The following is a 24,742-nucleotide window of genomic DNA, read 5'->3' as shown; positions in this document are numbered from 1 at the left end:
CATGAGGTTTCGAAAGAACAGTGTGTTCCATCCCAAGTACATGGGCCCCTATCGAATTACCAAGTGTATGGGTCCCGTGAACGTGATGGTGTGCTTGCCCCAGTCATTGCGGATACACCCTGTCTTTCATGTATCATTGCTCAAACCAGCGCCCTCCAAGCCGTCTGGGACACCTAGGCCGGTATGCGTGGAGTCGGAGGTGGAGTATGAAGTGTCGGGCATACGGGCGTCCAAATGGCGCAGGGGGAAGCTGTGGTACCTGGTTGCATGGAAAGGCTATGGCCCGGAGGAGCAGTCATGGGAACCGGCTGAAGGGGTTCATGCTCCGCGCTTGGTCTCCTTGTTCCATCGGCGTTTTTCTGCCAGCGCTGGACCCGTGGGGAGCCGCTGAGAGGGAGGATGTACAGTCAAGAATTCCTGTCATGCGAGGGGAGGAAAACGGTAACCAGCGAAAACGGACTACATCTCCCAGGATGCGTAGCGGTTGAGAGGTTATGTAAACAGGAGAGCTGTTACATAACTCAAGGAAAACACGCCCTTATGTAAACAGGAGAGCTGTTACATAACTCAAGGAAAACACGCCCTTATGTAAACAGGAGAGCTGTTACATAACTCAAGGAAAACACGCCCTATAAAGGGAGGAACCGGGAGGTACAACGCTGTCGGATATTGTGTTTACACCGACGTACCTGCTTAGTGAAGAGCAGTGTTCCGGAGTGGTGCTCCAGTAAGGCAAGAACGGAGGTAGGTCGAGTCGTTACTCCCTGGGCCGTGTCTTGCCCCATCGTCACCTGTGAAGGACCCGGAAGCTCTACCGGATAACCATTGAGCTTCGCTTTTTTGACTCGGCTGAGTCAAAGCGCAGTGGCGCTTTTGCTGGTTGGAGTCGTAACTCCCAGCCCGACCAGAGATACAGGGACTGCCAGCTGTAACGCACACCAGGAGGTGTTTGCCGCGTTACAGACTCGGAAGTCCACAGGATCGATCGAGCGGCTGCTCTCGGTTCAGTCTTCTTTGCTTGTGATTGGGGTATCGGTGACGCATCACCAGGAGGTGACTCCGCGTCCCGGTGCAGTCTGAGGAAGAGGTTGAGCGGCTGCTCCCTTCAGGTAGAGACCCCGGCTGGGTGTTTCCCTGACTCCTCGATTCTCCCCAACACTCGTCGTGCCCCTCACAGCCTACCGATTGGCATTGTCGGCCATTTCATTTCTGCCCTCTGTTGGCATACGCCGGGATCGGCGTATATGCAGAGGACGGCTAGGACCATCCGTGCTGTGGGCTGGTAACGTACTTAGCCTGGAGGATTCCAGTGACTATAACCTTTGTTTATTCCTTGTATTATTTTTGCCTTCATTAAAATAACTAAACCTTCACAAGTGGTTGCGTTCTCATTATCGTGTCTGTTAAACGATCCTGAGACGTTCAGGGCGTTACAGCTTCCCCCCCACCCCTCCCTCCCAATGCAATAGGTCCGATTACATTGCAAATGCTTAAGTTCAAAGCTGAGTGCGGCGCCGCTTCACTGACACCTCGCTCGGTTCCTTTATATATTTCTCAACTTTAACACTGAGCGCGGTGTCCTTGAAGCGGGCGCTGCGCTCAGTGTTAAAGTTAAGAAATATATAAATAATTCGAGCACGGTGCCCGTGAAGCGGCTCCGCGCTCAGTTTCAAAGTAAAAAAAAAAAAAAAAAACACAGAGCGTGTCCACTGTCATTAGTACCGCGCTGAAAATGAAAATAAAATAGTGCTTAGTAAGTATTAAAGGGGGACGAGTAACTCCACCAGTAAACGATCCAATCCCGGTGGGCGGGGCCAAAAGTGGACAGGGTGGAAACTAGGAGGGACTAAAAGCCTCCTTTACAATAGAAAGCTAGCGTAAACAAGCATTAAAAATGCAATAGGTCCGCCTTTGATTAAGTTAAAGCCATTAGCTTTGCTATACAATACCATTAGCAAAGCAAATGGCTTTAACTTAATCAAAGGCGAGACCTATTGCATTTTCAATGCTTGTGCTTTCTCGTTCTCACACGTGTTTTTTACTTCAGTTTGTAATTGTCTATTGTTGTAATGGAATTTTTTCGCAGACAGTTCCTTGAAAGTTGATGCTCATAACGGAAAAAGTACGAACGTTTTTTCTTTCAAATCTGTCCTACTCAAAATCAAACACAGTCGCAGTTTTTGCTCCCACGCTTGGTCCTCGTTTAGGACCGTTTTGGCGCGCTAGGACGAGAGAAGGAATGCAGATGTAGGCACAGCTGTCTGAGAGGAGTGACGTCAAATGTGGGCATCAAGGCTGAGAGAGAAGGGGAACCAAAACAGCTGAAGAGGAAAGTAAGATTGGGAGGGGCCGTGGGAACAGATTATTATTCATGCCCGTCTACATTATTACGCTTTAGTAGACAACTCAGCAAATATTGAGAAACAAAGCGCCTCAGGGCACTTACCCCAATGAAGGCACTAGTATGTGAGCACTGAAACGTAAAGTGCCCCACAACAGTGCCATTTACTCAAACTGTCAGCCAGTGCAACAATAATAAGCCATCTCCTCTCTCTGAACTGCAATGCCCATTCATTCCTTGGCCTCTCTGCTGAGACTGCCAAGAGGCCATACATGTGTGCCAATTATGTCAAGGCAGAACGGCCAGTCATGGTGAATTTATTGACAACAGAGCACCTTGACGCCGTTTAAAGAGATTCCCAGAACCGTAAAGGGCTCCCTTGAATGAAAGGCGCTACTGGACCATGTGAATGGCATAAGTTTCCTACACAAATCTTGGTTAATATAACACAATGTTACAGTAACTCTGTACAAACTTGCTGATTTTTTTTTCTCTACAAGCATCCATTTTGCAGGGGTTTTCCCTACGCAATAAACACTAACCTGTCAGTGGGCAGTAGGCCCACCAGGTCAACTGGGGCCACTGCGTTCCTCCACTGGTGGAGGACCGCCCACCGAACGTTGAGATCCGAGCGGGGCAGGCTGGGACCTCTGTGTCATCAGTGCAGCCCTGGAAGGCACCGCATCTGCCCTGCGGTGCCATGTCTGTTACACCTTCTCAAGCCGGACAAAGTCCCAAAGTGGAAGCTTGTTATTATTTTTATGATTAACTTATTATTGCTGTCATTATAATACCGATAATAATGCGGCACATTATTTTTTCTATTATTATTTTTGCTGTCATTATAATAACCGATAATAATGATGCAAACAATAATTATTATTATACAGATAGTATTGTCCTGAATTATTACTTTTAATAATAATAAAGATTATTCTTGTTTTCATTAATACTCATTTTAATGGGGTGAGTTATTCTTTTTATTATCAACATGCACTTTGGGTTTTTCATGCTTCGGACGTAGCCTACAACTGGGCGTCAGCGCACCATTTTTGTAGCACTGCGGAGCCCTTTAACATACTAAAAAGACAAACCCCACACCGCATCCATATGTTGACTGGAAGACTAGCTTTGGATCCACAGGGTCCCGACAACCAGGAGTCCCCGCACCTTGCAGGTCACATGTGCGTGAGGCTTGTGCATTCTGGGACTTGTAGTCATGCTTTTCCAGTTTGAAGTAAGTCACATACCTCATGGGACCACCTAGTGGCTGTGTGCCCTCTCTCTATACTCTCTCCTTCCTTTGGGCTATGCGGGTAGGTGTGGTGGTATCCGTTATGCCCCCTTTGCAGGCCATGAAGGGGGCGAGTACTGGGCTCACAGACCCCGTCGTATACCACTTCCCCCGAGGAATGGGAAACGTACTGGGCTCAAGGCCTGCCCTTACCCTCCGCTGGCAGGACGAGGCCTTTTTAAAGCAGGAGCCACTCCCAGCACTGGGAACTCACAACACTACATTCCTGGCATTCGCAGGGCTGGTATCACTGCAGCTCTTCAAGGGCCCGGCAGCAGCAATGGAGCTGGGGGGCAACTGAGGGCACAGGCACCCGTCTGAAAACTTCAATCTCCCCCAGCAAATGACTGAAACCTCTCTGCACAGAGCAGGCTGCATTAACGCTGCATATATGTCAAATGGTCATATGACATGTGGTGCATTTCAGATAGTCTTAGACTTTCAGTGATGAGCGCTGGGCATGATGGGACTGTATTCACCATAGTCAATTTCCTTGAACCATTAAGATGGCAAGTAGTGCTACGAAGTAGCGCTATGCAAATCAATAAAATAAATAAATCTACAGCAGGCAGGAGACATTTCCTCATATGGCCCTCTTCCACCAATCACGACATCCCCCTGAACTGTGTGACTTTCCCTGCAGTGCCCTGAGGCAGATTTAAGTGGCTGTGTCAGTTCGTTAATGCCTTTCTCTGCGTGTTCGTGTGGCGCCATTTCTTGTCGCTGCGTGTTTCCTTCTTCGTCACAGTCAGCGCTTCTTAGCCCGCTCCATTTGAAGTGTTTTCCTTTGTATTTAATTTGTTTGTGATCCTGATCCTTTGATTATTTTTGCTCCTTTGGTTTATATGCATTTTTTTCGCCGAGAAAATGAGCTCTGGACCTGTGGGGACTGCTTGGCCGTGTCAGCTGAGTGACTGAGCCTGCAGCCATAGGGGTGTTTCTGTTTTCAGCCGCAAGCCGCCATGTGCGCGCATGTGAACATCAAATGCAAAGAGTTGCCATGACAATGGCAAGCTTAGCACACGATGGTGTCGGACTCTTCACATTCCGTAGGGGCAAGCGCATGCTGTCTGCATTGGACAGATGGCGAGAGCAGCCATCTTTGTCCATGCAGGCGCGTGCATGCAAGCGCTGGAGAGAATCGATTCCAAAAGGTCTCTCTGACGAGAGCAGCGCATGCGCTGCTTTTCGCCAGGCGAGACCTAAAAAGGTCTCTGGCCCACCAGCCACTCAGACGATACCGCAGTATTGTCAGAGAGGTGAGAGCTGGGGCCCCTGGCTGAGTTCAAAGTTCAGCGGTAATCTGAGCTGAGCGTCTCATCTAATTAGGCCAGGCATTCTTCTCTGCCTGGGACTGCAGGTTTCCCATTTCATGGGCCAAACTCGAAGACTCCCTCTGATTTGCCATGGACTAGGAGGGCAGTGCAGCTGCTACTGACCTTTGATCCGTGGAGGTTTGGGGAGGACAAGAAGGCACATTAACTGAGCCCTGGCTGCCATACCGACCAGTCGTGTAATCGAGATGATACAGAACAAAATAAAAGGGTTGAGGAGACTTGAGCTACTTTCGCAAAAGCTACACACACTACCAGCACTTGTGGCAATGGTATTGTCTAAATGAACGACCCTCGATTCACACTATCTTAGCCATAAGCACTTCCAGTTACCAGCAAATGACAAAGAGCTTTGGACCTCATGGGGGTATGCAATAAGAATACAATGCAATACAATGACTAGAAGCATTTGCCTGGATACTCTTCAGTAGGACGTACAGTTGACGGTGAGGTGGACCCAGCTCCCGTTCTGAAAGTTCTCGTCGCTGTGGTAGCGGTCCAGGAATAAAACACGACACTCGTACCAACCCTGATCCTCAGAACGCAAGAAATCAATCTTGAGGGAGGCGCCTTCTTCAAGTTGTGTTCGCCCTGCAATGGAGACATGTGGGATGTAACTATGCAATTACTGCAGATGAGACAAACAACGCTGATGAATACATCATTAACAATATGAACAGAAGGAGCACGGAATACAACCACAATTAAATCACTGGCCATAAAGTAAATGTATTGTTAAAGCACACAGCAGATCTCTGATGATGCACACAACAGAATCACTGGCGATAAAGGGCACAGATATACAACGAGGCATCATGGGTGAAATGTTCAGCACTGCCAAAACACGAAGCAGTTTTATAACAAGATTCCACACCAGGACACAGGCAATGCTCACAAGATGATCACTGGAAAGTCACTGACTATATGTGCACATAAATATTAGAAGATACACACAAGAGGATCATTGACAATCCGCGGGGCAGAACTATTGACAACTCTCACAACAGGACCTTTGACTACACGCACTTGGATCGCTGACAAAGCACACAGGAGGATTATTAACAGCATACAAAAGAGTATCATAGAAGATGCGCACAGCGGGATCAATGATAGTACATGGCATGCTCACATCAGGCACAGCTGGATCATTAGATATTCACAGGGCGATAACTGACAAAACACAGCAATTTACTGAAGGCAGAAACTTGCTACACACATCGGAGTCAGTGATAAGATCACTGAACACATACACAGCAGAATAAAGGATACACACAACAGAATGATATAATACAACCAGGACGAATATTGACAAAAGTCAGCAATTTATGATATACATACTCTACAGAATGTCAGATGGTACACACAGCAGAATTATGTGACACACATATCTGGATCACACAAAACACACCAGAATATTATTAAAAAGACATACGGTAATTTACTAATGCACTGAAGATACACATAGCAGGAATGATGATGATACACATGGCGAGTTCATTCACAATGCATAGGATTACTGATGATATACACACAGCAGTATCACTGAGGTTTTCCAGCATTAACCTATATTGGATTCACATATTGTGCAATATTCTGACATGTAGTATTTGGGTCCAGGAAAAACGTGTAAAAAAGGAATATGCTACTTACCAGTATGCATCTGTTCTTGACATGTAGAGCTGCAGATCTACACACTTTTGCATAGATCGCCATCTGGTGTTGGGCCCGGATGTTTGCAGTTTGTTTTTCCTCTTGGAAAGTCTTTGGAAGTCACGAGGTCGGTGACTCCTCCCTTGGATCGTATTGCGCATGGGCTTCGGCTCCATCCTCAGATTGTTTTTCGCCAACAGGGAAAGATGGAGCGTAATAATAATAGTGAAGAAACCCATGTGTGTTGTATCTAAATAAGATGGGCTGGAACAGATACAGGTAGCCGGGGAGGCGGGTGGGCGTGTGTAGATCTGCAGCTCTACATGCCAAGAACAGATGCATACTGGTAAGTAGCATATTCCGTTCGAGGCATATGAGCTGCAGATTACACACTTTTGCATAGATTATATAGCAGTTCCCAACCCTAGGGGCGACCACCGGTAACTGTTGCAGTGGTTTAAAATAGTGTGTTTAGTACAGCCTGGCCCATACTAGCTTGTTGCTTGGTTTGCACATCTACACAGTAATGTTTAGTGAAAGTGTGCAGTGTTGACCATGTAGCTGCTTTGCAGATATCATCTAATGGGATGTTCCCTAGAAAAGCCATAGAAGCCCCTATCTTTCGTGTAGCGTGGGCTTTAAGGGGAACAGATAGCATTCGTTTTGCTTTGTGGTAGCAAATCTGTATGCATTTTACAATCCACCTAGCTATCCCTGATTTTGAGATAGGGTTGCCTTTGTGTGGTGGAGAGAAAGAGACAAATAGTTCTTTGGTCTTTCTGAAAGGTTGTGTTCTCTGGATATAGTAAAGTAAGGCCCGTTTAACATCTAGCGTGTGTAGAGCCCTTTCTGCAACAGTTTGAGGTTGCGAGAAAAATACCGGTAATTCTACCGATTGGTTTAGATGAAAGGGGGAAATGACTTTGGGTAGGAATTTTGGGTTGGTACGGAGAACAACCTTGTTCTGGTGCATTTGGAGAAAAGGTTCTTGAATAGTAAGTGCTTGTATCTCACTGACCCTTCTAAGGGAAGTGATGGCTACAAGAAAAGCTGTTTTCCATGTGAGAAATTGCAGTTCGCATTTGTACAAAGGTTCGAAGGGCGGTCCCATTAGCCTTGTGATAACTATATTTAAGTTCCACACAGGTGAGGGTGATACTCTGGGGGGAATTATTCGTTTAAGGCCTTCCATGAAGGCTTTAATGGCAGGCACTCTGAAAAGTGATAGGTGCTGTCTGTTCTGTAGGTAAGCGGCAATTGCTGCGAGGTGTAGCCGAATGGATGTATATGCTAGGTTACACCGTTGTAGATGGAGCAAGTAGCATATGATGTGCTGTATAGATACGTCTAGAGGATTGATTGTGTTGTTATGGCAATAAACAACAAATCTTGTCCACTTTGCAGCGTAGCAGGCTCTAGTGGTAGGGCGTCTAGCTTCTCTGATGACGTTCATACAGTCAGGGGGAAGGTTAAGGTATCCGAATTCTAGGATCTCAGGAGCCAGATCGCAAGGTTGAGCTGAGTCCGGGTGTCTGATCTCTCCATGGTTCTAGGTTAGGAGGCATGGTGAGAGGTGTAGCTTTTGGTGTGGTACTACCGAGAGTTCCAGCAGCGTGGTGTACCACGGTTGTCTGGCCCATGTTGGAGCTACTAGGATCAGTGTGAGGGAGTGCTGTTGTAGCTTTCGCACCACTAATGGAATTAGTGGGAGAGGTGGAAAGGCGTACGCAAATTTGCCTGACCAGTTCATCCATATCGCATTGCCTTTGGACAATGGGTGTGGGTATCTGGCGGCGAAGCTTGGGCATTTTTTGTTTTCGTGGGTGGCGAAGAGGTCTATCTGTGGATGCCCCCACATCTGAAAGAACGGGTGAAGGACCTGTGGGTGAAGTTCCCACTCGTGGATCTGCTGCGTCTGTCTGCTGAACTGATCTGCCATGGTGTTTTGGACTCCTGGGACATGTTGGGCTAGGAGAAAGATTTTGTGTGGAATTGCCCATCTCCATATGCTCTGTGCTAGTTGAGAGAGCTGTGGAGAGTGTGTGCCGCCTTGTTTTTGAATGTAGTACATGGCCGTCATGTTGTCTGTGCGAATGAGGACTGCCTTACCTAAAATCTTTGTTTGAAAGGATTTTAGGGCTAGAAAGATTGCCAGTAACTCCAGATGGTTGATATGGAGTAACTTTTGTTGCGGCGTCCATGTGTTCTGCACTGTGAGGTGTAATAGATGAGCTCCCCAGCCGGAGAGCGATGCGTGTGTTGTTAGTACTATTTGTGGAACCGGGTCCAAGAACGGTCGACCTCTGGAAAAATTTGTGGTGTTCCACCACTGCAGAGAGCGATCGGTGCGACCGTCTACCAACACCAGATCTGTGAGTTGCCCCTTAGCCTGGTTCCATTGGCGCGCTAAGCACTCTTGGAGTGGACGCATCTGGAGTCTTGCGTGAGGCACTATGAAAATGCAAGAGGCCATCATCCCTATCAGTTGCATAAACACTCTTGCTGGAAGAGAGTGTTGAGGTATGAATCTTTGACGCAAAGCCTGAATGCTTGCAATCCTGGCCGGATTGGGGTAGGCTATGGCTTTTGAGGTGTCTATGGTGGCACCGAGGTATTGCTTTATGTGGGATGGTGTTAGCTGGGACTTTTGGTGGTTCACCGTGAAGCCTAGCTGGTGAAGTAGTTGGATTGTAGTGGCGGTGTGGTGTACACATTGGTTGTTGGACGTGGCTTTTATCAGCCAGTCGTCCAAATATGGGAAGACGTGAATGTGCTGTCTTCTGAGGTGTGCCGCCACTACCGCTAGGCACTTGGTGAATACCCTTGGTGCTGTTGTGACCCCGAATGGGAGCACTTTGAACTGGTAGTGTTGCCCGTCCACTACAAATCTGAGGTACTTTCTGTGAGCATGTGAAAGTATGCGTCTTTCAAGTCCAGTGTGGTGAGAAAGTCGTTCTGGGAGAGGAGCGGAAGTACCTGCTGAAGTGTTCCCATGTGAAAATGGTCCGAATGTATGTATGTGTTTAGAGGCCGGAGATCTAGAATAGGTCGTAGAGTCTCGTCTCTTTTTGGTATTAGAAAATATAGGGAGTAGACCCCTAAATTTTGCTGATTGGCGGGAACTTGTTCTATTGCCTGTTTTTGTAGGAGGGAGATTACCTCCTGTTTTAGTAATGTGGAATGTTCTTGTGACATTGGGCGTTGCCTGGGTGGAATGTTTGGGGGGGGGTAGATGTCAATTCTAGGCAGTATCCTGAGCAAATAATTTGGGTCACCCATTTGTCTGAGGTGATGGTCTCCCAGACCAGAAGGAAATTTTGTAGCCTGCCCCCGACCAGAGTGGGATGGTCTGGAGGGAGCGGGGGGAAGTCATTGGGTAGGCGGTGTGGCAGAGCGGGCGGTATTTGTTTTACCTCTGCCTTTATTGTTATTGCCCCTATAGCCGCCTCTTTGATAACCCCTTGTGAAGGTGGACTGAGCAGGGGATTTGTAGGAAGTGGACGCGCTATCTGAGGAGTAGCCTCTAGCCGTACCCCGAAAGGAAGAGCGGCGAAAGGAGCGCCTAGGAGGGTGTGACTGCAGGGCTCCCATAGATTTCGCCGTATCCGTGTCCTTCTTCATTTTCTCGAGGGCCTCATCTACCTTTGGGCCGAATAGGTGTTCTTGGTCAAAAGGATGATTTAGGATGGAGGCCTGTACCTCAGGTTTGAAACCTGATACCCTCAGCCAAGCATGGCGACGGAGGAGGACGCTAGTGTTAATGGCCCTGGAGGCTGTGTCTGCTGCGTCTAAGGCACAGCGTATGGAGGTGTTCGTTATAGTCTTATCCTCTTGAATTAATTCATTGGCCCTATTCTTGTATCTTTCTGGGAGGTGGTGCATTATGGTTTCTAATTCATCATAATGCGCTCTATCGTATCTGGCCAATAGCGCTTGAGTGTTGGCGATACGCCATATATTGTCTGCCTGTGACGCAGTGCGCTTTCCTGACGCGTCCAGGAGCTTTGACTCTTTGTCAGGTGGTGGTGCTTCGCCTGACGCCTGGGAGTTTGACCTCTTCCGTGCAGTGGAAACCACTAGGGAATCTAGTGGCGCTGGCCCTTTGATATAGGCAGGATCTGTGGGGGCAGCTTTGTACTTTTTCTCTATGCGTAGGTTAATGACCCTAGCCCTGACTGGGTCCTTAAAAACCTCTGGCGCATGTTTTATCACCCCCTTGAGCATAGGTAGTATGGAGGTAGACCTATGTGCGGTATCAAAGGTGTCGAGGAAGAAATCCTCCTCTACTGGGTCAGTGTGTAGCTCTACCCCGTGATAATGTGCCGCCCTCTGAAGTAGGTGGTGGAAACCTAATGAGTCTTCCGGTGGAGATGGCCTGGAAGGGTAAAGGTCATCTTGTGGGACGTCTGGAATGTCTGGATTATTGTAGTTGTTCCATGGGTCTAGGGATCCTGTAGGGGTGGGGTCTTGGGGCACATCCCCTGGATCGTAATATGGGACCCCTGATCATCATCGTCTGGAGACGGGGAGCGATGAGGTGGGGGTGGAGAAGGCGGAGGTGGAGAGGGTGGAGGAGGTGGGGAAGGCATTCTGAAAGGGGAGCTAGCAGAGTCCTTCCTCTTTGGAGGTGGAGGCGGAGCCGGTTTGTCCAAATGTCTCTTTTTAGAAGAGAGTGCCAAATGTCCAGTCTTTGGATCCTTGGTAAGAGTCTTTTGCAAGGGATCCGGTGTAAACAGTTCCTGTGACAATGTTTGTTCCGTCGGCGCCAAAGGGTTCGGGGCCGATTACTTTTTAGGCTTGTCCGTGCCGTGCTTAGCACTGGGCTTGGGAACCTCCGATTTCTTGGTTGGAGCCGAGGTGGGCTTCGGCGTAGAAGTGTCGGTGCCGAGCCCCTTATGGGGTTTGGTCGGTACCGAAGATGGCGTCGGTACGGAAAGGCTGCGTTTCGACACCGAGGACTTTGGTGCGGAGCTCGGTGTCGAGGTAGAGGCCGGTCTCTTTTTCGGTGCCGAAGTGTGTTTCTCGGCACTGCTGGAGGGCTGGCTCGAGCCCGAGCCGCCGGAAGGCTTATTTGGCTTCTTCACCGAGCCCGAAGGTGGGGTGTTTGAAGCAGTGTCTCTGGTCTTGACTAGGCCCGGAGGCGAAGGCGTGACCTTTTTGGGTGTGGGCGCGGGTGCGGAAGGGGGTATAGTACTCACGACCCTCTGCGCCGGGGTGATGTCCTCCACATCTGAGTCGTCGGCTTCGGAAGCACTGACGAGGTCCTCTTCGGTGTGCTACTGTCCTGGATCTTCAACGTCGTCTCCGAAGATGTCGACTGGAAGGGAGGTCGCGGAGTGCGCCATGTTTCGTCTGGCTCTTCGATCTCGAATAGTCTTTTTCGATCTGAAAGACTTGCAGGCCGGACAGTCTCGAGCCTCGTGTTCAGGGGAGAGGCAGAGGTTGCACACCTCATGAAGATCTGTGTGTTTGGAATTTGGACCCACATCGAGGGCACTTCTTGAAAGGAGTTCTTTCCATCAGCCGGGACTGGAGCCTAGGTAGGCCCGAAGGCCGCCGTCGACGACTGGAATCGAAGATGTGTCGAAGAGAAGGTGATTGAGGAGATCTGGATCTGAACAATACCGCGATGAGCGAGGATTCCGCTTCGATCGTCGAACTGGAAATGTTCGGAACCGGAGCGCGAAGTATTACATCCGAGCCTGATGGCGGAAAAAAACAATCTGAGGATGGAGCCGAAGCCCATGCGCAATACGATCCAAGGGAGGAGTCACCGACCTCGTGACTTCCAAAGACTTTCCAAGAGGAAAAACAAACTGCAAACATCCGGGCCCAACACCAGATGGCGATCTATGCAAAAGTGTGTAATCTGCAGCTCATATGCTTTGAACATAATGTTTAGGTCTCTGCTAGACAGCACATGCGCTGTCTTAAAGAGACATGTTGTTTACAATTCAGTGGGCTTCAGCCCACCCACAGGCTTACCATTTGTTTGCTCCTTCGTCGCACTTGTACCCTTTGTTTCAGTTTGTCCTTGACACGCATGTCTCATGCCTCTTCTTCAGTTTAGCCCTCCCGCAGAGCATGGACCAAGTACTTGTGCCCATCCACTGCTCCCGTTTTAGGTGCTACATTTTTTCTTTGTGTTTGAGCACTCCACACAAGTGCTGGTGTTTTTACTCGCCCCGTAGAGCGTTCATACTGCTTTTCATTAATATTGCAAATATTATTCCAACAATATTTTTATCAAGATCTACATCCTCTTGTTCCTATCAAATGCTGAAGAAATTTTCCCTGAGACCTATCTGCAGTTTTGATAAATTCATGTTAAACGCTTAATGGACATTATGCAAATACAGAACATTAACTGCATGATAAAATGCGGAACAAGTAAAGCAGCAACACAGCACACGTGTGCCCTGGCTGTTTTCTCACCACTGATGTAAGCATACTCAGTAGTGTTACCATTTTACAAAGTGTGCATTTCCTGTGTTCGAATGTCGCTTTTAACTGTTATTTTTAATTTTTTGTATCTTCTACTTAAGGAAATACACTATTATTTACTCGATATTGTAAAACAAACAAATATTTTAACATGCAGCACATCCGCATGAATAATGCCACAAATGGAATATGGTGACTTGCATGTCTTTTTTAAATTATTTTTCTTTTTTAAGAATGCGCATGTTTCCTGGTCAGTGAAGATTTATCTCTGCAGTTTTCTCTACTGCGGATGCACACATTTGAGAACATGATTAGGTCGGTGAACGTTATTTTAGACATGCTGCTATTACTTTCAGACTGCTTATCAAACCGCCTCCTGCTTCACCCTGATGTCTCACCTCGGACATGTAGGGGAAGCCCTGGTTGTAGAATTCGAGGTGTAAAAACCAGCAACAATCCTGAGGAAGTCCCAGTTGGGCTTTAGGAACTACAAAAGAGGAGGATGTTCAAGAGTAACAGTTGGACATTTTACAAAAATACCTTCCAAGCGTAAACAGTCATAAATAAAACAAAATAGAGCCACACCATATTAATACTAAAAGAAAAATGAAGATAAACAAATAAATTGCTACCCAGTTGGGTTTTTAAGTAGGTTTTACGTTTAAGCTTGGTGTGCGCCTCCTAATTGAGTCTCTGCTACCAAGAGGCAACTCGTTGATGGTCATTTCTCCTGTAAACAGAGAGGGACTGGGCTTTAGAGAAAGAAAATAAACCTCAACAGACTATTGTGCTAGAAGGGTGGTCGGTTTGTGCAGAGTGATCCACATACATAAACTTGCCATGGCACAGCCAGAGAGCCGGAAACTGATGTGGTAGCAAAAAAGTAGCCTCTAACTCAGAACCCTGGGCCCCAAACTCCAGTGCATTTGCTGTACTTTTTATCGATACTCTGCTGTAAGCCTGGCACTGGGGTTACTATGGAGCAGCCCAAGCGAACTCAAAGTTACTCGGTCATCTCCCCATAAACCAAGATATTTCTAGGTGAATAAGATTCTTACCTCTTTTCTCCTTGTAGCTAACTAAGCCTCCACGCTGGATCTTCGACACAAGTGAGAAGCGCCTAGAAGACTTCCTACGCAGGTCCCATTGCAGCGTGGTGACTCCCTTTTCCTTTGACTGCGCCTTGGGGAGCACCACGCCGGTATCTTTTAGAGACCATTGTGTATCGCCTTTGCCCCCACCTCCATTTCATAAAGCACCGTTATTGAGAAAGTGAAGAAGAGATGTACTCCTCCCGAAGCGCAAGGACACTTTCACTGAGGGACCTTTCATAGCCTTGGATTTATCAAACAAGCTCCCAATTGTTCTCCAAAATGTCACCTTTCTGCAGAGGCCACTGGCCCACAATTCTCTCTGCTCCTTGTTATGTTATGTTATAACGTTTTATTGAGCGCGAACAGCTGTCCCAGCAACGAGGCGTCCCGGCGCTGAACTATAACGATAACCTGAGGGGGGAGAAGGAAAGGACGGGCTGTAGGAGATTAAGATGGGGAGAATAGAAATGTTTTGATCGTTTTGTGGAAGGCCTTTTCCATAAAAAAAAAAATAAGAAGTATAGTCGTCCTTCTACTAAGTCCTTTCTGACACATTTGGCTCTCTTCTGGCATGACGCAAAAGCCTATTCTTCATCAGAGTGGTGAACCATCCGCTGAAGCCTCCGAAGGTCTAATGCGGATGCATAAACAAAGCACATCGGACACCTAATTTTAAGAAACGCAGACAAGGGACATTTATTGTTTTGATTAATTAGTAAAGATCTCGCCACTTGACGTGAATGCCAGCAATGCTATATCCTTGATGGAGGGGCAAAAAATTCCAAACAGCAATTGATAAAATAATGCGCGCCACTCCCCATTTAACAAAAAAAGTGCACTAATCAAGAAAAAAATACACTGTTAAATCGAATCATAAAAATCGAATACCTTTACGGAGGAGGGAAAACACGCTCTTATGGGGTTGTAGACATGTGTAACTGAAGGATTAAAATACCAGATTGAAACACGGATAAGGAGACCGCCTGGAGGCGCGGAATACCTCGTCTCAGAATTTAAAAGTTGTGAATGTGTCAGAATTAAAGGCGCGCTCCTTTTATTCCAAACCAGGCTCGGTTTCTACCACACCATGGGATTTTCTGCAACTATACAAAGACAAGCTCTGCCTAGGAGTGAATGTTTCTGCTGCTCTCAAGACAGTTTTGTTTTTATTCTGCAGAACTCCAAACGAGCGGTGCCAGCCCTCGTTGCCCCGTGTTTCTTTAGAAGCAGACGATACCCTGGGCCGGATGTCGACTCTGGGGCAGGGGCAGTATGGCGCTGGAACTCACTGTGCACGAGAAGGGCAGTGACGACTGTGCTGCGTGGTACTCAGAGTCTGGGGTCAGTGTACTGCTGGTACTCACCGTGTACGGAGAATTATCGTGTTGGAACTAAAAATGAGTGTGAAGGACAGTACTCGTGTTTTGACAGTTCTCTGCATGAAATGACTGTGTGTGTGCAGCATGGTGTTCGGTGTACTGCTGGTAATCACTGTGCTTGGAACAGTGCTCTTTTGGAACTCACTATGCATGATAAGGGTAGCACTCGCTGTTTTTGGACAATTTTCTATGTAATTATTGTGTAGCGTGATACTCAGAGCCTGAAGTCAGTGTACAGCCAGTACTCACTGTGTACGGAGCAGTATTCTGTTGGAACTTACTGTACTTGCGAAATACAGGACTCGCTGAGACTGCATCAGGTACTCATGCAAGTGGAAAATTACACCCCCTGCGTGTAACAAGAGGGAGAGAGAGGACTAGAAAGCTAGTCCATGTCCCCGGGGGATTTATATGTGATTAAACAAAGAAGACTAGCTTAAGTTGACCAAAGTGATGCAGTACTCAAAGTAGTTCTGTCACAGACACCTTGTAGGTGTATTCATGAAGCCCTCACCCACCAACCTAGTTGGTGGCATGCTTCATCATCGGGCCCACCCAGTGACACCTAGTATGTCCCGGGTGTGCTACGACGCCTGATTACAGCGGAGCTGGTATATTGCTGAGAGTGCAGTGAGGTTGGGTGAATTGTGATTTAAAACGGCTTGGTGGTGGTCCCAGTACCCAAGGGTAAATTAAATTTTAATAACTGGGCCGACACCAGCGGTTAAAAGTAAAGCTACAGGACGTGTAAGGGTGGAGAGTTACTGCCCCCTGCGTCCTTCAGATGGTCGACATGTTTCAGCCAGTGCCTTAGAGTATTCTGGCTTTCCTCAGGACCGTTTTTAAAAGGGTGTGGTGAAAATAAAACAGACTTAGTTTTGTGGTACAGACTATATGATACACTCACTAAGGCGTTTTTCTATGTGTGAGAGGGGGATTCCCTTCTCATGCATACGCTTAGGGTTATTAGCCAAGGCTTCCTGGAGGGAAGCGGTAAGGGGATGACCAGTCTTTCTGGTCAGTGCCTGCCTTGTACCTGTTGTCCCGCCGTCGTCCTCCGGTAGGGCAGCAGCACTGGCTGTCTGGGGACAGTTCTCTGCATGTAATGAGTGTGCATGTGCTGCGTGGTACTCAGAGTTGGGAGTCAGGGCACTGCTGGAACTCACTGTGCACGAGAAGGGCAGTATTCGCTCTTTTGGGGCAATTCCCTGCATGTAATGCCTATGCAGCAGAGTACTCAAGTGTCTGAGGTAGGTGTATTGCTAATACTCACTGTGTCAGCACTAGTATGTTACTGAAACTGAAACCAGTCGCGGCTCGCAATACACGTGGGCGGGAAGGGGGGGATATTACCGCAGGAGGATGGGGGGGTAAAACAAATAAAATAAATAAAACTTACCTGACCAGTCCTGCCCCGCCTCTGCTCCTGGGCCGGGTCCCACACGGCCTCTCATCCTGAACAGGAACAGGCATGCTCCCTCCCCTCCTACAGCCAATCAAAACACTGCAATGGTGCGGAGTCGCGGGCAGCGCCCGGCCGGGCCCCTGTAGGGAGGACATTTTCTCTATGTAGGGTGCATGCAGCCTACATAGAGAAAATGTAGAGTGTGCATGACTGCTTTGGCCGGCCCCAGGGCCAACCAAGCAGTCTGGTCACTCAGAGTGGTGCAAGCCACTCCTCCCCACCCACCCGCCCGCCCCCAACCAAGCATATCCTCCTGCCCGCCCCCAATCAGGCATACCTCTGCCTTCTGCTTTCTCCCAGCGCAAGAAGCCGAAAATAAAATGGTAGTTAAAATAGCATTTTATTTTGCTGTTTATCGCACTGAGAGAAAGCAGTGGGGCAGCGCTCCTCCGCCCTAATGGAGGAGCCACCCCTGGAGCCCAGGATGTGTTACCTCCCTATTTTTAGGTACACAGCGCATGTACTGTCTCTTCAAGACAAGTTGTTTACTATTAGTGGGCTGCAGTCCGCGTCTTGGCTAAACAGTGCATGCACTGTCTCTACACCCCCCATTGTACAGTACATTATCCTGCCCTTCCTGACACAAAATAGTGCTATGATGTGACCAGTGCTGGCAGCATCATAGCACTTTTTTCCATGACTTTCAGCCATGTAGAACAGCAGATGTGCTGCTAATACAACATGGCTAAAAGACATTCACATTGACAGCGCCAATAGCTTGAGCATTGCCCAGACCTATTGGCTTTGCCAATGCTTGTTCTAGTTTAGGCATTAATCTCGGATTGAATCTGTGTGATACCTCATGAAGATGACCATCAGCCTGCAATGCCTCACAACATATCAACGATCTTCACATTTCTTTCTCTTACCAGCGGCTCTGGAAGCATGCTGTGGCCACTCTACTTTATTATCATTAGCAAAGTTTATTTTAATAAGGTAAGGGAGGCGGTAGGATGGTGGTCAGCAGGGTAACCTCTTCTCCGAGAGTATTGTATGGTTATATGTGTATGTACAAGTGATGTGTTCACAGATAATGCTTGGGATACAAGTTGGGGAGTGAAACATCCACTTTGAGGGCTGTGTGCCAGTAGCAGTGGAGTGACACAGGTGTGGTAATTTCAGCAGTACACAGGGCCAATCTGTTATGACCAGCAGGAGGTTATAATTCAAAGTTAATAGTGCAGTGGTCACCATGCCTTTCAGGTATAGAAAGAGACTGGCAGCTCAGGCCGGTATTTGTCTGGGTGATTGAACAAAATATTGAGTTGTAAATACATCTCATCCATCACAGACCCACACAACAAAACCCATACAAGACACAAAGACATCCTCAAGACTTTTCAAGAGTTTTACCAGGAACTTTGTGAAAACGACCAGATCTTGGATCTGGAGGCGTGCAAAAAATATCTTGACAGACTTGGCCTCCCACAGTTAACCAGTGTAGAAGCACAGAGACTAGGACAAGAAATTAGCATCGACGAGATTGAAATGGCGGTCAAGTCTATGCAGAATAACAAAGCCCCAGGCCCGGATGGGTACACAGCCGACTTTTACAAGTCTTTTCTAGAGCAGCTAAAACCTACCATGAAGAGGGTGTTCAATCACTGTGCAGAGAATGGGCTGGTATCACAATCCATGTCCGAAGCCAATATAATAGTCATCCCAAAGGAGGGTAAGGATCAGCTATTACCCAAGAACTACAGGCCCATATCCCTAATTAATGTAGACTGCAAAATATATGCAAAAATCCTAGCAACCAGACTAAATCCCGTCCTACCCAACTTAATAAGCAACTCCCAAGTAGGTTTCCTGAGAACCCGTAGGTCTAACGACAATACCAGACTCCTCTGCCACATACTAGAACACACAGCATAAAAAACAGAGGCAGCAGTAGCCCTCACCCTTGATGCCGAGAAGGCCTTCGATAGAGTATCATGGACCTTCCTGGAGCAGTGCATGAAATCCTTCAACTTAGGGGAAGGTTATATATACGGAAGGTGGTGGTGCTGTACGGGGACCCGAGATCGTGTATAGTCATTAATGGGTCACTCTCCGAACCACTTACACTACAACGCGGCACTAGACAGGGCTGCCCACTCTCCCCCTCACTCTTTCTGCTGGCTTTGGAACCCCTGATCAGCGACATAAAGGCAAACGCGAAAATAAAAGGGGTCAATATTAATGGCGCTGAAATAAAATTGGCCGCATACGCGGATGACATTCTAATTGTAACGGAGCAACCAAAGACCTCAATTGAGGCCCTGATAGACACCATAGAGATATACTCAGGACACTCAGGATATAAGCTCAACAGGGACAAATCAGAATGCAAACCCCTGAACATCCACTGCACTAGGGACACACTGGGGGTTCTGGCCTGGCAAACAGGGTTTATCGAATATCTGGGTATACACTTTGGTAACGACCTCATGAGCACACTAGGCCACAATGAGAAACTACTGCTAGAAAAAATAAAGAAACTCTCGGAGGCCTGGTCCCTGAAATGTATAACTTGGTGGGGCTGAATCGAAACGATCAAAATGATGATCTCCCCAATGATCAACTATTTGATCAGCATGCTCCCACTCCTGCTCATAGAGGACTTCCACCGCAAAGTAGATAACCTGATTACTAAATTCCTATGGCGTGGGAAGAAGGCACGGATAAGCATAAAAAAACTAAGAGTGGAGAAAAAACTAGGAGGGGTAAATCTAGCAGACTTTAGAATCTTACAAACAGCATTTCTGGCAAAACAAGGGGCCTACTGGATATCACCTCCTCACGGATACACACCGGTATGGCTACAAGTCGTGAGAGCCATATTGAACAATTTAACCCAATGGCGCTGCTAACAGCTAACAAACATCTTCACGCCTCCAGCTCCATTTTTAAAAACACAAAATTGCCCTTCTAAGAATAGACAAGAAAATGGAGAACAGCATAAAGGACTCGAAGCTGGAGTCACTCTGGGCCAATAGCAAGATCAGAAACAAGAGAAAATCAATAGCCCTCGACACGTGGATAGAGAAGGGTATCTCCCACCCAGCCCAACTAGAGGAAGGGGGATACCCCACCACGTTTGCTGAACTAAAATCTAGACATAACCTAACAGACATTGAGTTCTACAACTTCCTGAAAATCAAAACAGCCCTATTCAAAGCCAAACTATCCCCGGCCCAACTGTCAAACCCACAATATATGGCAAAGACCAACAGACCAGGTCATCAGGTATCACACCTCTATAAACTTCTACGCCCAAACTCCACCAAACTTAATGACAAGACAACTAACTATTTGGTAAAACAAGGTAATATCTCACTTAATTGGCAGGAACTGGCTACATTACGGTCCTCTGCCTCACGTAATAAAATCTCCCCGATATGTATGTATGTATGTATTTAGTTTTTGTACCGCGCAGCTATCACCCTACGGGTATCTTGGCGCTAGGACTGTGATGGGAACAGTACTTTTAAACCAACCAGAAAGTGCAACTACCGAGACAGAAAGAAGGTGAGAAATCAATGAGTGGGAGCCAGGCAGGCGATAGAGAGGTTAGAAGGCCATAGGCCTCTCCCTAGGGAAGAGCCAGGTTTTCAGATTTCGCCTGAACTCCATCAAGGAGTTAGCCTGTCTGATATTCAGAGGGAGTTCATTCCAGTATCGTGGAGCCACGGTACTGAAGGCCCTACCTCCCATTCTGGCCTTCTTGATCCTGCCAGTGTTTAACAAAGAGGCATTCGAGGACCGAAGAGTCCTCTGAGGTTTGTACCAAGAAATCTTCTCCTGTAGGGAGATTGGGCCAGTGCCATGTGCTGCTTTATAGACAATGCACAGGGACTTAAATTTGACCCTTTCCCTCATAGGAAGCCAGTGAAGCTCTTGGAGCGCCAACGTGGTTGAGGAGCCCCGATTCCTATCACAAACAAAATTCTGGCTACTCCAGAAAGCCTTCTGGACCCCCACTTGTTTATTCTCACTAAGCCTCAGGGAAGATGATCTATGCTGGAACTGCAGCAAGGAAAAGGGGAACCTAGCACATCTTATCTACTACTGCCCATCACTCAAAACGTTCTGGGAGAAAGTCTTTGGCTTCATAAATAAAGTACTGGGCTGCATACTAACAGCTGAATTCTTCACCACCGCATTCATGACCTCATGCTGCTGACTGCGGCAGTAAAAATGGTCCTGATCAACTGGAAGGACACAGCCAAGACCTCATACAAAGGCTGGTTCAACTGGGTAACACACCTCAGAGGTGCAGATAACATAGCTCTACAAAACTCAACCTGGAGGCCAGCAACCAGGGGGATGTGGAAGTCACTCGACACGTACCTAGATTCTTACGAACCCCCTTGAATCTATTCCGGCTCCCTCCTTCCCTCCCCCTCTGGGGGAGGGGACCGAGCGAGTAGGAACGTTGCTACCATGGGCCGAAGAGGCATCGGGGGGCCTTGTTGGACTATCAACCCTGCCCCAGGTTAACTAGTGAGGTGTCGGCCTTGTCACATGGCTATAAACCCAATTAGACTCATTGCTACAGAACCTCTCTTGTTTCCTCCTTTCACCCCTTTCTCTCCTGCTTCTTTCTTTCTATCATCCTTTGCCTAATTTCCCAGCAAGTCAATGTAGAGGGGATTAGCTGAACATATATCTCAAGTACCTGTAATCACTTCAATACAAACTACGTTTGGCTAACCTCGTGACAGAAATGCTAATGTATCTGTTTATAATAAAAACTAAAAAAAACTAATAAAATACTCTGAAGTAAATACTGGGAGACAGAAATATCGGAAATAAAATAGTGTGATAAAAAAATGTTGTGACGCAAGAATATCATTGTCAAGAATATTGTTTTTTTAAGCAAGTAATATAGTTTTTAAGAATATCCTTGTTTTTATTATCATTTTTAGGAAGTGCAGTTGTAAAAAATATCGTTTAATTATTTTGATGTGTTTTAGTTCATAAATTATTTTATGTGTTACTATTAGTTGTATAATCATTACATTGTTTTAATTTAGTCTGTAATTTTAAGTGATTTTGAATTTTTTGATAATTTCTAATAGTAATTTATAATTTTATAGCAGGTTGTTGGGTTTGCAGAGGGATATGGTGAGAAGTTAAGTAATAATTAACAAATAATTATTAATTTGGAATTATTTAATTGATTATTAAGTATGTAAATTGCAAAATACATATTTTAGGTATATTTTAGGTGTGGGTTGCTAGGTTTGTAGGTGTGGGTATAGGGTGGGTAACTAATTAAGTAATAATTAGTAATGTATTAATTGTTAATTAATTATTTTATGAAATTGAATTTAATTCATTATTTATTTACTAATTAAGTCAACTGTATAAAACATATAAATGTTTTGTTCTATTTTAGGTGTAGGCTGCTAGGTTTGTAGGTGTGTAGGGTGGGAAGTTAATTAATAAATAAATGGCACATTTTTTATTTGTTTAATTGATAATTATTTAATCGATTAATAAGTATGAATTATTATTTTTTCACATATCTGTATTTTTAATGTCAATTATGTTTATATTAAGAATTTAATAGTTTTACTAAACTGATAGGGTTATTCAAATATGTAATGCGTTTGAAGTGAAGTACTTTCCCTACTATTGCTTAGACTGGAGTGGAAACAGTAAATGTAACCCCTCCAAAGTCCAACGCTTTCCCTACTATTGCACAGACTGGATTGGGAATAGTAAATCACACCCCTCCAATATCAATTCCTCCTTTTAGGCTGTTTGAAGTGGGAATAGTTAATACAACCCCTCAAAATTTAATGCTTTACCTGCTATTGCATAGACTGGAGTGGAAATAGTCAATTCAACCTCTCCAAAGTCCAACACTTTCAGTATCCCTGCAGTGACTGGAGTAGGAATATTAAATGTAACCCTTCAAAGGTTTAACGCTTTCCGCACTGTTGCTTAAACTAAAGTGGTAATAATAAATCTAACTCCACCAAAGTCCAACACTTTCCCTACTGTTGTGTTGACAGGAGTAGGTATAGTAAATTTAGCCAATCCAAAATCTAACACTTTCCCTACTGTTGCTGTGTTTGGAATGGGAATAGTTAATCTAACCCCTCCGAAGTCCAACACTTTGCCTACCGTTGTGCTGTTTGGAATGAGAATAGTAAATCTAACCTCTACTGTTGCATAAACTGGAGTGAGAATTGTACATCTAATATTTCCAGACTCCAATCTGTTTCCTAATATTGGTTACATATATTTTTTATTATTTGTTTGTTTTTTATTTTATGTATGATTTATATTTTTAATTTCTTTAAAATGTTTATATTTTTTGCAATTGTGTTTAACTTTTACGTTTTTCATATTTTGTTGATTTAATTTATGTATTTAATATTTTGTAATTGAATTAATATTTGTAAGTTTTATTTAAATACACATATTTTGTATTTAAATTTATATATATATATATTTAGATCCTACTTAAATTCCCGATGCTCCCAAAAAATCCCGAACCATAGGGGTTGGAGAGTGGAAGCCAGCGGTGCACACCGGCAACAAAATCGCAAATTCCACAGCCAAAAGACACGCTCAAAGCAGCGCAGCATTTTGCGGTATATCAATTTAATATGTAAACAAAACGATGCATTTTGGCCATAAAATGGCCTGTAATCAAGGCTGTTTTACAGTGAAACGTGTCATTTTGTTTGCACATTAAATTGATATACCCCAAACTGGTGCAATCAATACACAGATATATATGCTTTTGCTTTTCATAGTAGTAGTAGTAGTAATTAAAAAAATAATGTAATCTGAAATATATATTTTTAACATTTGGCTTTCAGTATATATAAATTATATATATATATATATATATATATATATATATACACACATATGTGTGTGTGTATTTACATACGCATATATTTATACACAGTGTTAAGTATTTGTGGAAGTTATGTAATTTACATTATATTAATGTTATATACTAAAATATGTAAGATGTACTCCTTTAAAAAATAATATATAAAAAACATTTCATTATGTCTTTGGATGATATTAATGCTCAACGATATTTTCTTTCCAATATTTTGAACTTACAATTGCAAGTATAGGAACTCAATATTTTGGTAAACTATATTTTTGACAGGATATTTGTGTCAAATGATATTGTTTATCTATCTTTGTGTCAGTTATCCCTTGTCAGAGAAGAGGCCTTAAAAAAATACAAGCCAACAGCATTCTCAGACACTAAACCATCAAGCTAACCTTGGAGTAGCCTCCAAGCCAGGTGGCAAAAGTAATCAGATGCACTTACATAAGCCTGGATTCACTGCACTAATTTCCAACACACCACACCTCAGGGAACTACCCTGGCTCCTGATACACAAATGTGCTCAATTCAAGCTTCTCACACACCCAATTAAGGCACTACACAACTCACGCCCCACATACCTGAACATTCACAACTCATACCACCAACCACCCAAAGACCTCCAATCCGCAGGACTCCTACTCACACACATCCCAAGCACACACAGAACTAGATCAGGAGGATGGGCGTCCTCTTGCAGTGCTCCTAAAGCATGGAACGACCTCCCCCTCCACATCAGAGCCTCCTCCTTTCTTTTTAAATTCCACAAGAAGATGAAGAACTGACTTTCAAATTACCAACCTACAATAGGCAGGGCTAGGCCCACACACACACCTGTGCAGAACCAGTATATTCTCGCAGGTGATAGTACGCTGTACAAATACACATATC

General features: G+C 45.6%; 1 protein-coding gene across 3 annotated transcripts in view; it reads right to left on the bottom strand.

Annotated features, from left to right (window-relative positions):
* IGSF9 (immunoglobulin superfamily member 9) overlaps window positions 1-24,742 on the bottom strand; it is an 808,805-nt gene that overhangs the window by 435,906 nt on the left and 348,157 nt on the right. For all 3 annotated transcript variants that reach the window (XM_085639861.1, XM_085639863.1, XM_085639862.1), the window contains one exon: window positions 5,408-5,560. In XM_085639861.1, the coding sequence (XP_085495987.1) occupies window positions 5,408-5,560 (153 nt within the window). The remainder of the gene's footprint in view (window positions 1-5,407; window positions 5,561-24,742) is intronic.

Source organism: Triturus cristatus, chromosome 12 (genome assembly GCF_964204655.1).
Source record: "Triturus cristatus chromosome 12, aTriCri1.1, whole genome shotgun sequence".
NCBI classification, from domain to species: domain Eukaryota; kingdom Metazoa; phylum Chordata; class Amphibia; order Caudata; family Salamandridae; genus Triturus; species Triturus cristatus.
Note: the sequence above shows the minus strand (reverse complement) of the source record. Positions and strands in the feature narration are given on the sequence as shown.